The 19,820-nt window shown below is 46.7% G+C and overlaps 1 protein-coding gene across 4 annotated transcripts in view; it reads right to left on the reverse strand.

Moving 5' to 3' along the window:
- The window catches only part of PTPRG (protein tyrosine phosphatase receptor type G), a 774,504-nt gene that overhangs the window by 75,044 nt on the left and 679,640 nt on the right, over window positions 1–19,820 (reverse strand). For 2 of the 4 annotated variants that reach the window (XM_024982944.2, NM_001076228.1), the window contains 2 exon segments: window positions 15,631–15,763; window positions 4,721–4,807 (listed from right to left, as the gene is read on the reverse strand). In XM_024982944.2, the coding sequence (XP_024838712.1) occupies window positions 4,721–4,807; window positions 15,631–15,763 (220 nt within the window). 4 annotated transcript variants of the gene reach the window in all.

Genomic DNA, 19,820 nt, shown 5'->3' on the forward strand with positions numbered 1-19,820 from the left:
TAATCCAAGTCTATGCCCCAATCAATAATGCCAAAGAAGCTGAACGGTTCTATGATGACCTACAAGACCTTACAGAACTAACGCCCCAAAAAGGTCCTTTCATCATAGGGGACTGGAATGCAAAAGTAAGATGTCAAGAGATACCTGGATTAATAGTCAAGTTTGGCCTTGGAGTACAAAATGAAGCAGGGCAAAAGCTAACAGAGTTTTGCCAAGAGAATGCACTGGTCATAGCAAACACACTCTTCCAATAACACAAGAGAAGACTCTACACATGGTTATCACCAGATGGTCAATACCCAAATCAGATTGATTATATTCTTTGTAGCCAAAGATGGAGAAGCTCTATACAGTCAGCAAAAACAAGGCTGGGACCTGACTGTGGCTCAGATCATGAACTCCTTATTGCCAAATTCAGACTTAAATTGAAGAAAGTAGGCAACCACTAGACCATTCAAGTATGATCAAAATCAAATCCCTTATGATTATACAGTAGAAGTGACAAATAGATTCAAGGGATTAGATCTGATAGACAGTACCTGAAGAACTATGGACGGAGCTTCGTGACATTATACAGGAGGCAGTGATCAAGACCATCCCCAGGAAAAAAGGAATGCAAAAAGGCAAAGTAATTGTCTGAGATGGCCTTACAAATAGCTGAGAAAAGAAGAGAAGCTAAAGGCAAAGGAGAAAATGAAAGATATACCCATCTGAAAGCAGTGTTCCAAAGAATAGCAAGGAGAGATAAGAAAGCCTTCTTCAGTGATCAATGCAAAGAATAGAGGAAAACAATAGAATGGGAAAGACTAGAGATCTCTTCAAGAAAATCAGAGATACCAAGGGAACATGTCATGCAAAGATGGGCTCGATAAAGGACAGAAATGGTATGGACCTAACAGAAGCAAAAGATATTAACAAGAGGTGGCAAGAATACACAGAAGAACTGTACAAAAAAGATCTTAATGACCCATATAACCATGATGATGTGATCACTCACTTAGAGCCAGGCATCCTGGAATGCGAAGTCAAGTGGGCCTTAGGAAGCACCGTAACGAACAAAGCTAGTGGAGGTGATGGAATTCCAGTTGAACTATTTCAAACCCTAAGAGATGGTGCTGTTAAAGTGCTGCACTCAATATGCCAGCAAATTTGGAAAACTCAGCAGTGGCCACAGGACTGGAAAAGGTCAGTTTTCACTCCAATCCCAAAGAAAGGCAGTGCCAAACTACTGCACAAACTAATGTTCAAACTACTGCACAACTGCACTCATCTCACACGCTAGCAAAGTAACGCTCAAAATTCCCCAAGCCAGGCTTCATCAATACGTGAACCATGAACTTCCAGATGTTCAATCTGGATTTAGAAAAGGCAGAGGAACCAGAGATCAAATTGCCAACATCTGTTGGATCACAGAAAAAGCAAGAGAGTTCCAAATAAACATCTACTGCTTTATTGACTACACCAAAGCCTTTGACTATGGATCACAGCAAACTGTGGGAAATTCTTCAAGAGATGGGAATACTAGACTACCTCACCTGCCTCCCGAGAAATCTGTACGCAGGTCAAGAAGCAACAGTTAGAACCACACATGCAACAACGGACTCATTCTAAACTGGGAAATAAATATGTGAAAGCTATATATTGTCACCCTGCTTATTTAACTTACACACAGAGTACATCATGCGAAATGCTGGGCTGAATGAAGCAGAAGCTGGAATCAAGATTGCTGGGAGAAATATCAATAACCTCAGATATGCAGATGATACCACCCTTATAGCAGAAAGTGAAGAGGATCTAAAGAGCCTCTTGATGAAAGTGAAAAAGGAGATGAAAACGCTGAAAACTAAGGTCATGGCATCCAGTCCCATCACTTCATGGCAAATAGATGGGGAAACAATGGAAACAGTGAGAGACTATTTTCCTGGGTTTGAAAATGTCTGCAGATGGTGACTACAACCATGAAATTAAAAGACACTTGTTCCTTGGAAGAAAAGCTATGACCAATCTAGACAGCATATTAAAAAGCAGAGACATTACTTTACTGACAAAGGTCCATGTAGTCAAAGCTATGGCTTTTCCACCACTACCTTGGTCACCTAATGTGAAGAACTGACTCATTGGAAAAGACCCTGATGCTGGGCAAGGTTGAAGGCAGGAGGAGAAGGGGACGACAGAGGATGAGATGGTTGGGTGGCATCACTGACTCGATGGACATGAGTTCAAGCAAGCTTCGGGAGTTGGTGATGGTTAGGGAAGCCTGGAGTGCTGCAGTCCATGGGGTCACAAAGATTCGGACACGACTGAGCAACAAAACTGAACTGTACTGAATGTTTACCTGTCTACAATGGGGCAGGAAGCAGGTGGGTGTTTGGGTGAAGAGACAGCAATCTCAGGGTAAATATAATTTTATACGTTTTGCTTTCTGAACCATGTCAATTATTACCTATTCCAAATTTAAACCTACAACTTGTTTGAAAAAGTAAATACTTGGATCTGATTTTTACTGCTTTTTCTTCTCCTTTCTGGAGGGTATCATCAGCAATGACTTCTTACAGCCTTGGTCCTGCATTGGTGATCGTGTCCACTCTGGGACTGCCTGGGGCCCTCTCACCACAAAGAAGGAGGGGGAGTGTTAAGGCCAGTGAGGTTATCAAAGGAGACAAGGTGGGAGCCAGAGAGGCCAATGGAAGGGCAGCTTCTTGCAGTAGCCTGGGAGAGAGAGAGTACGGTGGGGCGGCCAGAAGGAGGAAGAGCAGAGACATGCAGATCAGGTCAGTACGGGGCCCAGGTCTTCACCAGGGAGTGGTCAGCATAGCACGTGGGGGTGTGAGAAGGGTCTCGCTCAGGACTCAGAACACAAGAGGGGGCTGTCCCCACTGGGTCGCCTGAGCAGCGTGGCCCTAACAAAGAACTCAGAGCCTTGATCTCATCTTCTAATGGTATAATAGATCTCACACAGTCAGCATTTTATACATATTACATTTACTCCTCACAACAACTCCACTACAAGGAACCATCACAGACCCATTTTCTGGAGGAGTCCACTGAGGCTCAGAGAGCTTAGGTAAGTAACTCAAGGTCATAGAGTCACAAAGAAGCAGAGCCGCAGTTAGAAGCTACGACTCCCTGAGCCAAGGTCTGTCTTAGCTGCTACACTATTAAAAAAAACAGTAAAGTCAAAACTATGATTCACAAGTAGGTGAATTCTATAAATACTTGCAGTTTCCCAAGACAGTCCTCGGGAAACTTGTAGACCTACATAAAACTATTCTTCCCCCAAGCTTCTGGCACTCAGAGGTAGAGAAGATACCAGAGGGACTGAACGCTTTATAACAAAATACAGCCTCGCTAACGAGCCCACTCCCTCATTCGGGGCCACGTACAAAAATCAGAGCTAGAAACAGTCCACACCTGGCTGTGGGACTGTGTCTGGAAAGGACTTAGAAACCGGATGGGCATTTACCTTTGTGCCATCCACAAGGTAATGACAGCTTTTTCAAGTGTCAAGAGTCAAAACTACATTATATTTATAATGAACTGGGCATGAAAGTTGGTCATTTAAGTGAGGTCCAAGGTCTTTCTCTTAAGACTAGATCTTTGAATCTAAAACTTATACAGAGGGGTTTCTATTTCAATTTTTACTCTTGAAGTGTTGAAAATGGGATTCAAAATTAAAGACTTCAATAAGGAAAAAGAGATGATAGAAAGAATCATTGCATTACCAGTTAGCAGTTACTGCCTTTCTCTAAAAGCCCAAAATTGCACCGTTCAGCTTAAAAGAAGATATATCACAGAATTTCTCATTAATCTTCCACAATTCTTATACTATACCTTCTTAGGTCTCACAGCTATCCCCGATTATAGTGGGTGCATCAGCTACAATTTCATCTCATCATCTCTTTTACCCACAACCAATGGAGATAAATAAGTTCATGAAAAAAGTTGAATATCAATTCAATAAACTGGTTTGTTGAAAAGGAACAAGGGGCTACTCACAACGGAACATTGATTAGTGAATTACTCTAAGAGGCCATTTAATATTAAAGCATTAATTACCATCTTAAGTAGAGTTTGCCTAGATAAGCCTTACAGAAAGTTATTAAGGGCTTAGGTGTGGTGATTAAGATTATATAATCCTGACTTCTAAAGGTTTATTATAAATCTCTCCAGGACAATAATTTTTTCAAGTATTCAAGCCATCAAAAACTCTTGTATTTATTTGAATTTTAGCCTTCTTATGGAAAAAAAATGCTGTAATCCCATTTATTTCTCTCTTTTCTTCCGGCCCTTCTTCTTTAACTCATTGACAAATTTAGGTTTCTACAAGATACCTTTCACTCACAAGGCTAAATGCATGCATAAAGTGTTTTTAAAGCTCTCAAACATGCAAACATCTGAAATTTCAGAAAGAAAAGGGATGCAGCAGACATACAAACACATAAACATAAAATATCCCCATCCTAGAAATTAAAAACATCCCCCTCCAATGGCAAAATCAAGCACAGCAAGCACACAGGGGACATACTGGCATTGCTACCAGCTACCCGCCAGCCACACTGATGTTTGCAAGCCATCCTTTTGGGAGCTGGGGTACAACAGGTGAGTTTCAGCGCTGTGTTGTCCGGAGGGCTTGACTCCCCATGGCAACAGAACAAAAATCCGGCAAGCCAGTCCCGGCCAAAGAGACCCCCTCCCCACCTTCAGCTTGACTGCCCCTCACCTGCTCCCCTTCTCTCCTCTCTCCCCAGAAGAAGGCACTTCACGGAAACGTCTGGGAAAGCCCTTGGACTTTATTTTGTTACACCCTCTAAATGGACAAAAAACAGAAGAGAACAGGTGTAGAAGACAGTACTTTCAATCGGCCACCCCTCCCTCCCATTTCGCACAGACCAACCCCACCACTGGACCTCGCTGGGGGCATGCTCCAAAGAGAAGGGTTTACCCACAAAGATTACTGGGCTTCTTAAGGTTTTTCAAAACTGAGGTAAGAAATGCAAAAAGGGAAATTCTGCTCTTAAAAAGCTGTCTTTAAGATACTAGAAATCTGTTATCACCCACAGTGTGATCAGAACATAAGGATACCACCGACCCAGTAACAGCTTCTGATGAGCCTCCCACCTTTGACAAGCTCCCCTGGCAAATAGGATGGCTTAAACCACCGCTGGGATAAACACAATTTGGCAGGAACAGGTTGGGTACCGTTTGAACCTCAGTTCTGCCACAAATTTCTCTGAAACTGGTGCTGTGCGACTGGTCTGGGGCTTGGTCTTTTCTCCATGCATGTCTCTCCTCTCTGGAAAGACACTTTGATTCACAATACAGGGGGTGGATTCACACGAGGGCAGCTCAGATACGGGCGGCTGGGGTGGGGTGGGGTGGGGTAGCAGTGGGCAAGTGACTGCGATACACTAGGTCTGACGTTTCATTTCCTCTTAATACTTAAATAAGCAGAGCGCTGGAGGCTTGGCTCTAGCATTTGAAAAGATGCACTGTGATCACCCTGAGAAGTGTTGCTTTAATTATATGTAATCCCCAAACCACCTGGGCTATAGGAGTTCGCATTGAAAGGATTTTGTATTCTTTCTCAACTCCATAGAACACTAGAGACTAACACCGATACAGAAACATTCTCCTTTTTGGAAGTTCTTCTTAATCTCATGCAGAACTCTGCATTCAGGACGTGATTTCAAAGAACACTTGTGAACTTCTGATTGTCTTGGTGGCTTCCTGCTTCTCAGAATGGACTTTCTCTAATGCGTAACTGTTGGTTTTTTCTTCTCCATCAATACAAGATTTCCTTTATGTTGATAATTAATAGCCTCGATGGTGGGTAAAAGTGCTTGGTGCTGAAATCAAATAAGGGCTAAGTCAAAACTTGGGGAAATGATTAAAAAGCAGTGGAGGGGGGAAGGTGCTATAATCCAGAACTTCTTGTCTCCCTCTATTGAGCACACTGTGGAATTGCAACAACTGTCCTCAAACCCTCTCTCTCACACACGCAGTGCGGCTACCAACATTAATCCCAGGCAATCACGAGTGTGTTGGGAGTGTTTTTGCAAATTTTCATAAGAACTTGAAATTTGCAGCTTCCTAAAATATTTAGACTTCTTCTCAACCCTTAGCCCTACTCTGAATTCTGCCAGACTCACTCTTTCAGGAATTTTGGAGCCGAGCCGGCTATCTCCGCAGTTTCTCCTCACACACAATCGCAGGCGCTTCAAACTCCCACCCTGTAAACTGACAACACTCCGCTGAGAAGCAAATGCTACAAAACTAATATCCCAAATAATCGAGGGGGCTACCTGAGAAACCTGACAAGACAGACCTCATCAACCCTGGGAGGGAGGACTCTTCATTCTGAGAAATCCAAAGAAAGGCACCGGTGATGTAGCAGACACTGAGTATGTCTAGCAGTTTCCCTTTCCTGCAAAGCCAACGTGGTTGAAAAATGGATCCATGCACTTCTTCACAGAATCAGTCCTGTCTCTTAAGTATCACAGTGCATAAACGGCAATCTTTAGCAGCGAGTCTCTCCCTGCTTTTGTCTAAGTGACTATGTGTTCCCTGGCTCCAAGAGCTTCAGCTGGCATCTCAGGGCCAACTCGACAGCAGGGGGGCCGGTTACTATGACAACGGATGGGTCTCCTGAATTCTGAAAGGGCCCTGAGTAGCCACTTGGGAAACAGTTATTGAGCAAAAAGTTGCCTGGGATCTGCCACGTGACCCAGATTCCCCTGCACACAGCTGTCCAGAGAAAAGAAAGAAAAAAAAAAAAAAATAGGTGACTATCTTCAGGAACAGCTGGGGTCTCTAAAGGCTCCCTATCCCCATGCCTTTTAGCATCTCAGAGCAAGACACCACTGAGTCATTAGAAAAAAACCCTCAGAGCCAAGCCACATTTTAGCATCAGGAAATGCACTTTCTTCTCCCGATTGGCTCCACACACTGTCAGGCTTTGAAGAGCTGCATTGCAACAATTATTCCTAATGATTACATTAAAACCTTCTTGAACTATGGCTACAGGTCCATGTTTTGGACAGAGATGAGTGACATGAGCAGTTACCAGATTATAAAAGAAGAAAATGATGCTTGGAATACAGGTGGCCCTGAGGGCAGTTTGTTTCCAAAATGATAAAGGTGATCACACAAAGCCATCAAAAATTATGACTTGGAAGCTTGGCTTTTTCCAGACTTGAGAAAAGTTGCACGAAACCTATCCTTTGATCCTCATTCCCTCCCTCACATGAGATGCAGAAGAGCAGCTCAGACTGACCCAGTGCCTTTGTACATGCCCCAGATTCCCTTAAAAAGAATCTGAGGCTGCCCATCAAAGTGGACTTTATTTTTACAACAAGGAAGTGTGTTTTTCCCCAAGGAGTACCAAATACAACAAGAACACATGCTGCTCTATCAGCTCACACAGATTTTCCTCCACTCTGAACATCTATCCTTCTCAGTTCTATGAAAATCAGAGCCAACCATCTCCTCCAAGAAGCCTTCCCTGACTCCCTTCTGCCCAGCTCTGACGATGGGCAAGTACCTCCGGGAGCACAGTTTCCTTTCATCACCACTGGCCTTGGGAATGCACGTAGGAGGGCAGGGCAGAGATGGGCAGACTGGTGAGCAGGGGGCCACGGTCAGGTCTGTGCAGCCCACCAGTGCCATGAGAGAGTATGAGAACAGTGATCTCACACCTCAGTGTTTCTCATGAGAATCCAGACAGTGGGAGTTTTAAGCAAACTCTTCCCATTTTCAAAGTAATTCTCGTTTCTAAAAACAAGAGGTCAGTTACACAAAAACAGTAAAACAGGGCACCAATTTGTAACCTCTACTTGGGACAACTGTTTTCTACCTGCTCATCTATTCTGTTAACTTACGCACTTTTTTTTTTTTTTAATGTAACTATTTATTTATTTTTGGCTGTGCTGGGTGTCTCTGTTGCTACGTGGGCTTTTTCTTTAGTTGCAGCAAGCTGGAGCTGTATTCTAGCTGTGGTGTGCAGGTTTCTTATTGCAGTGGCTTCTCTTGCTTCAGAGCAAGGGCCCTAGGGCATGTGGGCCTCAGTAGCTGCAAGACACGGGGTTGGGGTTCCCATCCCAACCCACTCAGTAGTTGGGGTTCCTGGGCTCAATAACTTTATTTATTGAGCACAGGCTCAATAACTGTGGTGCATGGGCTTAGTTGCTCCAAGGCATGTGGGATCTTCTTTGACTAAGGATCAAACCTGTGTCTCCTGCATTGGCAGGCGGATTCCTTAGCACAGAGCCACGAGGGAAGACCCCTTACACACTCCTTGAGACAGGACTTCTATCTTCTCACCATATCTCCAGTGCCTGACACAAACTAGATGTTTAAGAAATGTTTTCGAATAAATGAAGGGAGGAAGGAATACATGAACCACCTATAAAGGGTCTTTTAGGTGAACAAAACAAAACAAAGGCCTAGGTTTGAGTACAGCTGACCCTTGAACATGGAGATAAGGGTGCCAACATTTTGCACAGTCAAAAATCTGCATGCAATGCACTTGGCCCTCTGTATCCACAGTTCCTCGACATCTGTGATTCCCTGGATTCAACCAAACACCAGACTGCATAGTCCTGCAGTGTTGACTACTAGAAAAAACTCAAAGTCGATCCTTGCAGTTCAAACCTGAGTTGTTCAGAGGTCAACTGTAGGGACTTCCCTCGTGGTCCAGTGGTTAAGACTCCAGCCACACTTCCCCCTCAGGGAGCATGGGTTCAATCCCTGGTCAGGGAACTAAGAATTCACATGCTGCATGGCACAGCCAAAAAAATAAAACAAGGTCAATTGCACTTCTCAAAGGTACTAGCTTGTGATTCTAGGCAAGTCCATTCCCTTTGTGGACACTGTTTCCTTCAATGGGAAGGAAGGAACAGTCCCCAACACCATGGCCAACACCCGTGGCTGCTGTGAGGATTCAGTCAGGCCACTTTGCTTTGTGCTAATTCACCACTATTGGCTGCTGTGACTTATTATTATTGTGCTTATTATTATTTAATAATAATAATATTATTATTATCGTAACATTATTATCATGCTTCCTCCTCGCTAGCTTGTTCATAGTCATACACGGGAGGAATCATTGCTATTGCCCCAGCTCCTCTGTGACCTTCCTGGGATGGGGGTGGGAGACAAATGTCTAAGCCAAATCCAGTGATTGGAGAGCAGGCTTGGAAGCACCCGCTGCTAGAGCAGATGGGCGGAGAGCCTGCACACGGCTCACAGTGCTCTGAGCGTCACTGCTGCTACTGTGGAATCCAGGAGGGACCCGAGCTCTGCTAGGCACACGTGGTCAACCGTTCCTCCAGCAAGAAGGATGTCGGCATATGCCCACACTTGATCTCATGTGCATCTGTCTGTTTGCCAGAGCCTCTGTCATGCCAACTCAAACCCTGCACACATTTGCGGTTTATGTCCCTTCTTATTTATTACACTGTCTCCCCCTGAACATCTAGGAGAGAGAAAAATTGCAGTGTCAACAAAACACACTTGCTTTCACGAACAGCATTCTAAATGAGGAGGCACCGACAGAGGGCAAAACTGCTGGGAGTCTAAAGATGAGAGTAAAAAGAGAGACCTTTCTCCACCTGCCTATGAAGCTAAACTTATGTGGACTGATGTGCCGTGGAATTTACAGACGGCTCAGTTGTGTGCTCAAGAGGGATGTGGATTTCTCAGACCAGAAAGTGAAATCCTTCTACTACCAAACTTCAACCAACGGGGGTTACTTTTCACAATTCTCACTGAAGACTTTCTGGTTTGCTGTTTCGGAGTCTCTGTACTTAGCTCAGTTCTCTCTGAATCTGAGAAGAAAAGCTGTTTTACACTTCTGGAAAGTTCTCTCCCAAGCTACAATTATGGTCAATGAGACGCTCAATTTGTCATCAAGGTAAGATAGCACTGATTAGCTGGGACTAAGAATGGGACAGGAAGGTGGTATTACTCAGCATCACAATCTATTCTGCTTCTTAAACACCTGAAAATAGAGCCGGTCCTCAAGTTTTCTCCTTTGCGACTTTGGCAGACCCAAATCATAAGATCTTCTCAGATCTTTTCAACAAGCAAATGAGCTATAAAAACAGACTGTGGAAGGAAGAGAATGCCTCCAGACAAGCTACTCCTCATCTAGGCAAAATAATGTAACGATTCACACAGTGGGCAATGAAGGCCCCATGGACTGTAGCCCTCCAGGCTCCTCTGTCTGTGGGATTCTCCAGGCAAGAAGACGGAAGTGGGTTGCCATTTCCTACTGCAGGGGATCTTCCCGACTAGGGATTGAACCTGTATCTCTTGCATCTTCTGCGTTGGCAGGCGGATTCTTTACCACTGTGCCACCTGAAGTCACATTGGCTGGGTTCAAATCCAGGAGATGAATGCTCTCACTTGTGATTTTACCAAGCCTCAGTTTTCTGATCTGCAAAATGGATGTAATAATTCCTAGGATTTGAATGTTTAATTAGGTGGCAACGCAATCCACATAGCACATGTGTGATTTGCTGAATATTCAGTAAGACACTTGGCTGTTTAGACCTTAAGATGTATGAAGCTGTTTCAGGGGTCAGACTTTCTTTGCTCATCAGAGAGAGAAGAGCTACCTTCAAAGCAATTTTCCTCAAGGTTACAGGAAAAAAAAAAAATATCTTCCTAATCCTGCGTTGTTCAAAGGTCAACTGTAGGGACTTCCCTCGTGGTCCTTCTAAGTGGACGCTAATGTCTTACTTACACGGTATTAAGCTATTCCATGGAATAAGGTAATAAACAAACAACGTGTGTGCCCTAGCATAAAGTCCTGTGTACAGCTCTTTCCCCAGCATCAGCCTTAAGGGATGCAAATCGCAAAGAAACCTTCTCCAAAATTTCCTCTTGTTTCTGAGTGGCAGCAGCTGGCTGCTCCCAATCTTTTCAGGAACGCCAGCACATTAGTGCCATATAAACAGCTTGTCTTGGTGAGACGGGGGCTAGAGCTCTCGGAATGTACTTTGTAGTCATTCAAAAGGTGCATTTTGTTACTGTCTGGAGGAACAGCGCCAAAATGGCACACTTTAAAAAGTACGGAATTGATTTCTCCTCCCTCATCTCAACAGCAACGACTACAGCTCTGCAGTGTCGCACGCTGACATGGGCTGCACTATTTAAAAGGCACACACAGGGCACCGCTTGTAAAAGGAGGCACGATTTTCCTTGAGTTTATCCTTATTAGCCGCCCCACCACTCTATTCCTTGTCCCCAAATGCCCTGCATGCTTATTTCTAGCTTTGCACCAACTTTTGCGTTGTTAGGGATTTGACTACATCTCTTCAAGGCGGACCCTGGCAAGGAGAATTTGAGAGAGAGCTACTAGTAACATCTCAGCCAACCATGTTTCAAAACAAATTTCTCCCACAAACCCATGTTGATACCTGTAAAAATACTGCTCAGATAGTCCCCAATGGACCTCTGTACACCTTCCAGTGGACAAAAATATATGAGGTCTCCACCTGTACTTTTTGCTGGTTTAGTCACTAAGCTGTGGTCTGACTCTTTGAGACTCCATGCCCAACAGGCTCCTCTGTCCATGGGATTTCTCAGGCAAGAATACTAGAGTGGGAAGCTATCTCCTTCTCCAGGGGATCTTCCCAACCCAGGGATGGAACTGACATCTCCCGTGTCTCCTGCGCTGCACGTGGGCTCTTTACCACTGAGCCACCTGGGCTTCCTATCCTCTATTTTTCAGTTTTAGCCAAATGTAACAAAACTAGTATTTGGCCTCCCAAGGTGTCCTTTTCAAGAAACCCAATAATACTCAACCCAATAATGCCAACATTTGAGGACACTTCTGGTGGTGCTCCATGAATACCAGTGTACGCTCCCACTTCTCCCGTGTCCTTGGGGCTGTGTGACCATGTCTGGCCAATGGGAGTGAAGGGTTACACTTCTGGACCATGCAGTTCAGCCTCAGTGAACACGCAGAAACCACAGCAATAGCTGTGAACACTCAGTCCTCGGTTATGGAAACCGCCACCATGGAGAGTTGGTTTGAAATCTCAGCGTCAGGCCTGTCACCTGAGGAAACACTCCAGGAGGTTCTGATCTGCTTGCGTGCTCTACTTATGTCAAGGCTGCTTGCCAACCATCTGCTCTCACGGTGCCTCAAAGGCAGGAGAGGAGCACTATTGTTTTAGCTTCAAAACCACATCGCTAGAGGGGAACACCCATTCCCTTCAGCATGTATGCATTTTCTCTGTACTCTCCCAACACATCTCTCTTTCACGTTAATAATAAAGAAAAAATATTTGAAAAAAGAAAAAAAAAAAAGATCCTTGTTCCCTCTAGGTGTTCTCATGTTTGGTCAACTCATCTGTCCTGATGCTAATTCAATTTCACTTTGTTTGTTCTGAAAGAAGTTTCTCCTTGGCACTCATTCCTGTGTACTGGCATGTTAGGAGTTTGGTAAAAACTCACAGGCAGGGCTTCCCTGGTGGTTCAGTGGTAAAGAATCTGCCTGTCAGTGCAGGACAACGGGTCTGATCCCTGATCTGGGAAGATCCCACGTGCTGCGGAGCAACTAAGCCCGTGCACCCCAACTACTGAGCCAGTGCTCTAGAGCCTGGGAACCACGACTCAGTCCATGTGCTGCAACCACTGAAGCCTGCGTGCTCTAGAGTTTGTGCTCCATAAGAGAAGCCTCTGAACTGCAACTGGAGAGTGACCCCCAGCAGCTGCAACAAAAGAAATGCGCACACAGCAGCAAAGACCCAGCACAGCCAAAAGTAAATAAATAACGTTGTTAAAAAAACAACAAAAAACAAAAAAACGCCCTCCAAAACAACAAGAAACACCTCAACTCATAGGCAGTACCTACTGAAGGAGGTGCAAACCTCTCGTTACTTTAAACCAAGCTTTGAATATACACAGATAATATGTTTATCAGCTTCTCTAGTGGCTCAGATGATAAAGAATCTGCCTGCAGCGCAGGAGACCTGGGTTTGATCCCTGGGTCAGGAAGATCCCCTGAAGAAGGGAACGATAACTGTCTTCAGTATTCTTTCCTGGAGAATCCCACGGAGAGGGGAAACTGGCAGGCTATAGTCCATGGGGTCACAAAGAGTTGGATGCGACTGAGCAACTAATAGTAACTAACTAACATGTAAATAACATGTACAAAACATTATAAACATACTTTAAACGTGAAATAATAATATATTATTCAATACGAATGCAATTCAGATTCACTGAGTTTTTCAAAAGTATACACAGTATGAATTTCTCATGGGGAAATACATCTTGAATGGAAGGACCTTAAAAGCTCTCTTGATGACACTGCACAGCCCCTTCCTGTAAGCAGCTTGCTATCAACATGTCTGTCTGGTCAGCCTGGTATCCACATCTGCTTGACCAAATAGCCATGGTCCTCAGTGGCCAGCATGACCCTTATCAGGGAGGCAGAGAACCAAGGTGGGCCAAGCAGAAATAACACTGAGGTTTGTGCTAGAACTACTGGGAACAGGAACTTTTTCACACTGGAGCTGGTAGGGTTACCAAGCCTGGGGCAGCAGTGGGTCCTCTCTGCTCCTTCCTGCGGAGAGTCTGCAACTAAAACCACACAGCACCAAGCAGAGAAAAGAGGAGGGCGTGCAGACCTTTCGTTACCTCCAGCTGCTCAGTTTAACCCATGTTAGGCAGCCTCCGATGTACCAATCAGTGGGCTCCAGACAATATCTGTTCGAAAACCAATATGTCCCGAAGAAAGGGTGACAGGGACATGAGTCTAGTGTTCCGAGGCTCACCCTGAAACACAACGTCAGCTATCACCTAGCTGGTCTATAGCTCGAACAGCACCATGGTTACCCTTAGACACCAGCTGAAGCTCTCAGATGAACCCTTCCTTATTCCCTTGACCTTTCCGATTGAGAAAAGACCCAGGGACACCATCTGTTCACAGATTGTGTTGATCCCACCTTCAGGATGTATCTACAGTCCATCAGGACACAACCTGCATGGCTGCCCTCATCCGAGCCAGCATTACTCCTTCTTGGACAAGTCCACAGTCTCCTAGCTGGTCTCTCTGCCTCTGCCCCGGCTCCTTTTCAGTGTTTTTTGCAACACAGCCAAGGAATCTTGATCACAACACTTCTCTACCAAACACTCCTTCTGTCATGGTAAAAGGCAATGTGTTCCAGTGGTCTGGAGTGTTCACAAAGCTGTACATGAGCCAACTCCCCTTTATCCTGTTTCTTCCTGATACCCTTTCCTACACTCTCTCCCCCATACTCACCTGCTCCAGCCACAGCTCTTGGCTCTTCCTGGAACACAGCAGGAACATTCCTGCCTCAGGGCCTTTACACATGCAATTTCCTCTGCTTGGAACCTGCCCCAGATGGAGCCCTTTTGACTCCTTTGGACAAATACCCCTTACCAGGTAGGCCTTCTTTAACTACTCTGAGGGCTTCCCAGGTGGCTCAGTGGTAAAGAACCCGCCTGCCAAGAGGAGATGAAGCTTTGATCCCTGGGTTGGGAAGATCCCCTGGAGAAGGAAAAGTGCAACCCACTCCAGTATTCTTGCCTGGGAAATCCCATGGACAGAGGAGCCTGGAGGGTTACAGTCATGGGCTCGCAACGAGTCAGAGATGACCTAGCAACCAAGCAACAACCACCACCACCACTCTGACCACTGTGACCATTCACCCTAAAGCCTCAGCATTCCCCTCCACCTTCCAGACTGACTTTTTTCATTGTACACTTAATATCATCTTGTTTGCTTTATTTATTCCCTGTCTCCTCTCCTAAAATGTGAGCTCCATAAGAGGAGAGTGGCACACAACAGGGGCTCAAAATTCATCAAATGAATGGAAAGAAGGGAGGGAAACATGACGCCTGTTCATTACTGATGAAGCTTGTTAAAGGGCAGAAGCTTCCTACATCAGTTTGAGAGGTGAAGCCTGCCAGGGCAACCAAGTGGGCCAGCCTATCTCACTCAGTTAAACTGGCTGACAGTGTGGAGCTGAAAAAGACAACTTTTAAATAGAAGCTTCAAATAGGCTTCCCTCGGGAAGCAGTGAGAACCAGTTCAAGGATGATGCTAGTATAAGGATGACTTACCATCAGCCATCTTTATCTTATGTGTATTAAATGCCACAGAATATGATAAATGTTCTATCATTGAATTTTCAGTAAAAGGCTATGAAGAAAATTTTAAGGTCAAGAGGAGCTATTATGTGGTTCTGACAAAGTGGAGCATGGTCTCAGAGAAACTGGGAAAGCTCGGAAACTTATTAACTCATTTTGCAGGTTCAGAAACTAAAGCTCAAAGTGAGAAATGGGGATTGTAGCCACCAAGTAGCAGAGCTGGTACTTGAACTCGCCATCTCCCTGATTTTTGAGCAAAAGCCTCTCTGGCACTGAATTCTAGGAGCTCATCATGGGTGCTTTAATGTCAACAGTGGCTCTGTATCTCCAGTTGCTTGCAGATAAAGCGGGTCTCCCAGATGGTAACACAAGAAGTACCGCAGCCACCTTACCTTTCTAAGTGAAGAGGCCGTGGGCGTGCCCTCCCCTTGCGTAAGCCCCCTTTACTGGGCACGTGCTGACAATGGAACCCGAGCTGCACGCCAGGGCTGCCTGGCGACTCACCTCCAGTAAACGAGCACAGCAATGAGAAGGATGAGGCACACGAAGGTCAAGGCTGACACCACAATCAGAGGGATGATCCACTCCATCCTCCCTGGGGAAGGCCGGCTTATCATCCCAGAGGTGTTCTTCTCTGCTGCAAAGAGAAACCGTGCCAGTTAGAGGGCAGAGGCGAGCCGAGCGCAGGAGCCAGGGGAGCCTGAGTGTGCCAGAGAACTCTGCCCCACTTTTGGGTGGTTTCTGGAGAACGGGGCTGCCCGGTGATGAGGGGCAAACCACTGTCCTCGCCGTTTCCTGGGGAGTCCCAAGCCAAGCGGGGCCTGTTCTGCAGGCTGCACCCCGTAGTCACCAGTGGGATGGGTTTGAAGATAAGAGATCAAGATGTTTTTGAAAAGACTTGAGCTGATGCCAGAGACCCAGCCTCGTTCTGAGAACACTACTGACCCTGAGTGGCCTCTGGATATACTGAAGAAATGTGCTCGGGTCTGAAAGGAGCTCGGAGCCCGCTTCTGGAAAATGGACAGGGGAGCCTGGCAGGTTTGCCAGGGCAGGAGGGAGGGAGGGAAAGATGGGTTTTACTAAGACAACTGTCTGTGACTGATCGGGTGTATATTTCTTCGTACAGAGTCAGACACGACTGAAGCGACTTAGCAGCAGCAGCAGCAGTATCCATTACCCCCTCCTCTAGTCCTGCTGTGGGAAACCACCCTCCCTAACAGTCCTGGTGGGACAACTGTCCACGAGTGGATCCCCCGGTCTCCCGGCCAAGGGGAAGGAGCAGGACTCAAGCACACCCCTGCAGAAGTACCCAGATTCCTCCGCCCATCAGCTCCCACCACCCAGATCCCCAGAGAACCCATTTTCCCTCAAATCTGGTTCAAAAGCTTTTCCTTTGATCCCATTTCCCGCCTGCCCCCTCACCCCATCCTTCTAAAGGCTCTCAGAGAGGCAGCCACATCTCTCTCTGCTCCCAGCACACATCGGCCACTCAACAGTAGCCAGCCTGGGGGTTAAGAGGGGAAGCTTGCGGAACAGTCGAGGATTCTCTCGGGTCGGCTAGCACCTCTTACCCCAGCAGCTCCTCCTCCTCTCTCTCAGGTCCCAAGGATCTTCACAAGTTCCCAGCAGACTCAGGTGAGAACCTAGTCTATGAATAGTGGGGTCGATGCCTGGAAATCTCCAGGTGGTCCACAGGAAGCTGAGGGCGGCGTGGGGTTGGGAAGAGCCCAGGAGCACAGAGACGGTCAGGAGAAGCACGTGGTGAGAAAGCAAAGGTTCCCTGATGGCAGGGAGAAGCCCACAGACACCTCCACCACTGGCTGTAGGGCTCAGCGAGGATTCCTCCTGCTCTGCAGAAATGAGGCCAGCGTTCAGCCAGCCCCGAGCACCCGAGCTGGATGGACTACGTGAAGGGCTAATCAGGCTGGGTTTCCAGGAGAGAGGAGGTGGGCTGAGCAGGAAAGAGATAATTGGCCCTGGGAGCAGATTATTAAAGAGGCAAGACCTGGAGTGAGGAAGAAATGGGTTACAGCCTTTTTACTGGGTTTCCTCAAATGCAGTTGACCCTGATCCCCTCCTCTGTTTCATGCACAGGCGGAACCAGATGCATGCCCAGCTCACAGGTGACGAGACAGAGGCACACACACTGATGAAAAACCTCAGCAGGGCACAGGAGGTTTATAAAGAGCCTCCCTAACCATGCTAGCCCATTTCTCGTGATACCATGTCCCAGAGGCTTCTGTTAGCATCTACCTGACAAGTCCCGACTGCGTGCCAGGCATGCTGAGACGGGATGTGGAGGCAAGAAGACGTCAGACGGGAACAACTCTGTGTCTGTGGGGTGGGAATTTAAAGGGAGAGGAGCAGATGCATGAACAAGCAATTGGAATAAATGAAAGTGATGCCACGGCAGCACACGGGGTCCAGGGGAACAGTGGTCTCAGCCCAGGGATTCTGGGGGGGGCTTTCTGATGTTTAGATGGCAGCTGAAGGATGAAGGCGAGTTAGCCAGGTCAAAGGCAAGCATGGATGTGTTCTGGAGAGAGAGAACTGAAGTAGAGGGGGTATGAGGATGAAGTGGGGGTCCAAAATGGAGTTGGAGGCCCCATCAGCCAGGGTTTGTAGGCTGGATTAAGGGAACCGGTTTTAGGCCACAGGACATGTCCTGCAAGATTGTAAGCTGAGGCAGACAAGTGTCAGATGTACAATCTCTCCTTCTATACCATGCTTTCTTTGCAAAGCTCTGGTCACCGGCTGCAGAAAGAATCCGAGTTGCAAATGAGAATTTTGCAGGGCTCCAGCAGGCGGCAGCCCAGCCAGGTAATTATGTGGCTGGTGGTGCAGACTCTCAAAGCCAGGATGGTGCCCTTAATGGAAAATATGGCAGGAGGGCTGACATAAACGCCTTACAACCAGGGAACTCACTTTCCACCCCGGGAAGCCCGGGCATACCCAGTGTCTTATTTCCTTCCTTTCCTTCTCACAGAAGAGGCTTCCTGTCTGGGCCACTGCATGGTTAGGCAGGGGCGGGGAGGAGGCAGAAGGCAAAGTTCACATCCTGCTCATCCTCAAACCACTGAGAATGACCCTCACCCCAAACTCCCTCAGATTTCACAACTGAGCTGTTTCTAACATTTCATCACGCCTGTGTGAGCACTTTTTTTTTTTTGAGAGGTTGAAGGAGTAAACTTATCTGAAGTCCCTTTCAAGACAGCCCCTTGAATGGTGGCATTTGTGGAAGAGAACTCAGACCAGCAACAGCTGGCAGTGAAAGAGAAAAATCTAAGGATTATTTTGACAGCAGTTTGGTCTCTGCCTGGACTAACGACAGGCAGCGGGATCTGCCTAGGTCATTTACGTAAAAGCCAGGCAAAAATAGGAGTGCGGCTGGATTTCCACTTGGGCACAACAAAGCTGACTGCATGTTAAAACTCAGAGTCCCGCTTTGTCTTCATGGTACCAGGAGCCTGGAATGTCACTCCATGGCCACTCAGTCATGCGCATCTCCTCCTGAGGAATCCCGCCCTGCCCCTGGTGACAGCATGGTCCTCCATGAGTGGCCTCCCCCACCCCATCGTCTCCTGCTACTCATCTCTGCTGCAATGGGATCCAGCCACATCCACCCATCCAGTGACCAGCTGGGCCATGATCCCACCTTTCAACCTCTGACCCTGCTGAGCTCACTGTCCGGGAGCACTGCTCCATCCTATCCCTGGAAGCTCCTCCTGATCCCTCAGTCCTGGCTCAGGTGCAGGGATCACCTCCTCTGTGAAGCCTCCCGAAACCCTCGGTCTGTGCTCTCTGGAAGGTGCAGAAGAGATTACAGGTTTGAACCCTGGCTCTGCCACTTTCTACATGACCTGTAATTGATAACTGGCATCACTTGGGGCCTGGAGTTCTTCATCTATAAAATGGGGAGACAAGAACCTATTTCCCTGATGTGGCGGGAAAACTCAAGACACAAGCAGAGTGCTTAGAGGTGTGCCTGGCATTGAGCAAAAACTAAATAAATCCTCTAATCTTCGCTATGGTGATTGTCATCATGCACTTTTCTTACGGCACATGTAAGTTCAAGCGCTCTCATTTCTTACTGTAAGGTCCCGCAGAGCAGGCCGATGGTCTCCGTATAGAACAGTAATAAAGCTCTGTCTCTTCCTAGTCATGCAACACTTGGGGAGTTACTTAAGCTCTTTGGGCATCAGTTTTGCCATCTGTAAGTGGAAATAATGATACTTCCCACTACAATGGGGTGGGAGGGGGGTGTGACAATTACATGAGCTAATTTGATAAAACCCTTAGCGTGCTGCCTGGCACCCATAAGCACCTACTTAACATTATCAACTGTGGCGACCATCATCACCACCACCACCCTCTCCCTCTTCAGCACCCTAGCATAGCACCAGGCAGATGCAGAGCACTCGTCAGGTGTCTGCAGAATCTGAATCCCCTGTAATATACGAGGGCACGCATGGCAATCACAAGAACCTCGGGTGGGTTCTGGGGGCATTGGCAGTGGGGGCAGCCTGTGAGGTGACCACCAGAGAAGAGCCAGAACTTCAAAGTCTGTCCTAAGACTAGAGCTTCTTGCCATGCTTTAGGAAGAAACACTTGTCCTGTTGCCTGACTCAAGGTATGGCCCAGCAGGCCCTCAAAGGAGAAAGTGCCATCACACAACTACTAGAAACTAACTCGGA

Source organism: Bos taurus, chromosome 22 (assembly GCF_002263795.3).
Source record: "Bos taurus isolate L1 Dominette 01449 registration number 42190680 breed Hereford chromosome 22, ARS-UCD2.0, whole genome shotgun sequence".
NCBI lineage: Eukaryota > Metazoa > Chordata > Mammalia > Artiodactyla > Bovidae > Bos > Bos taurus.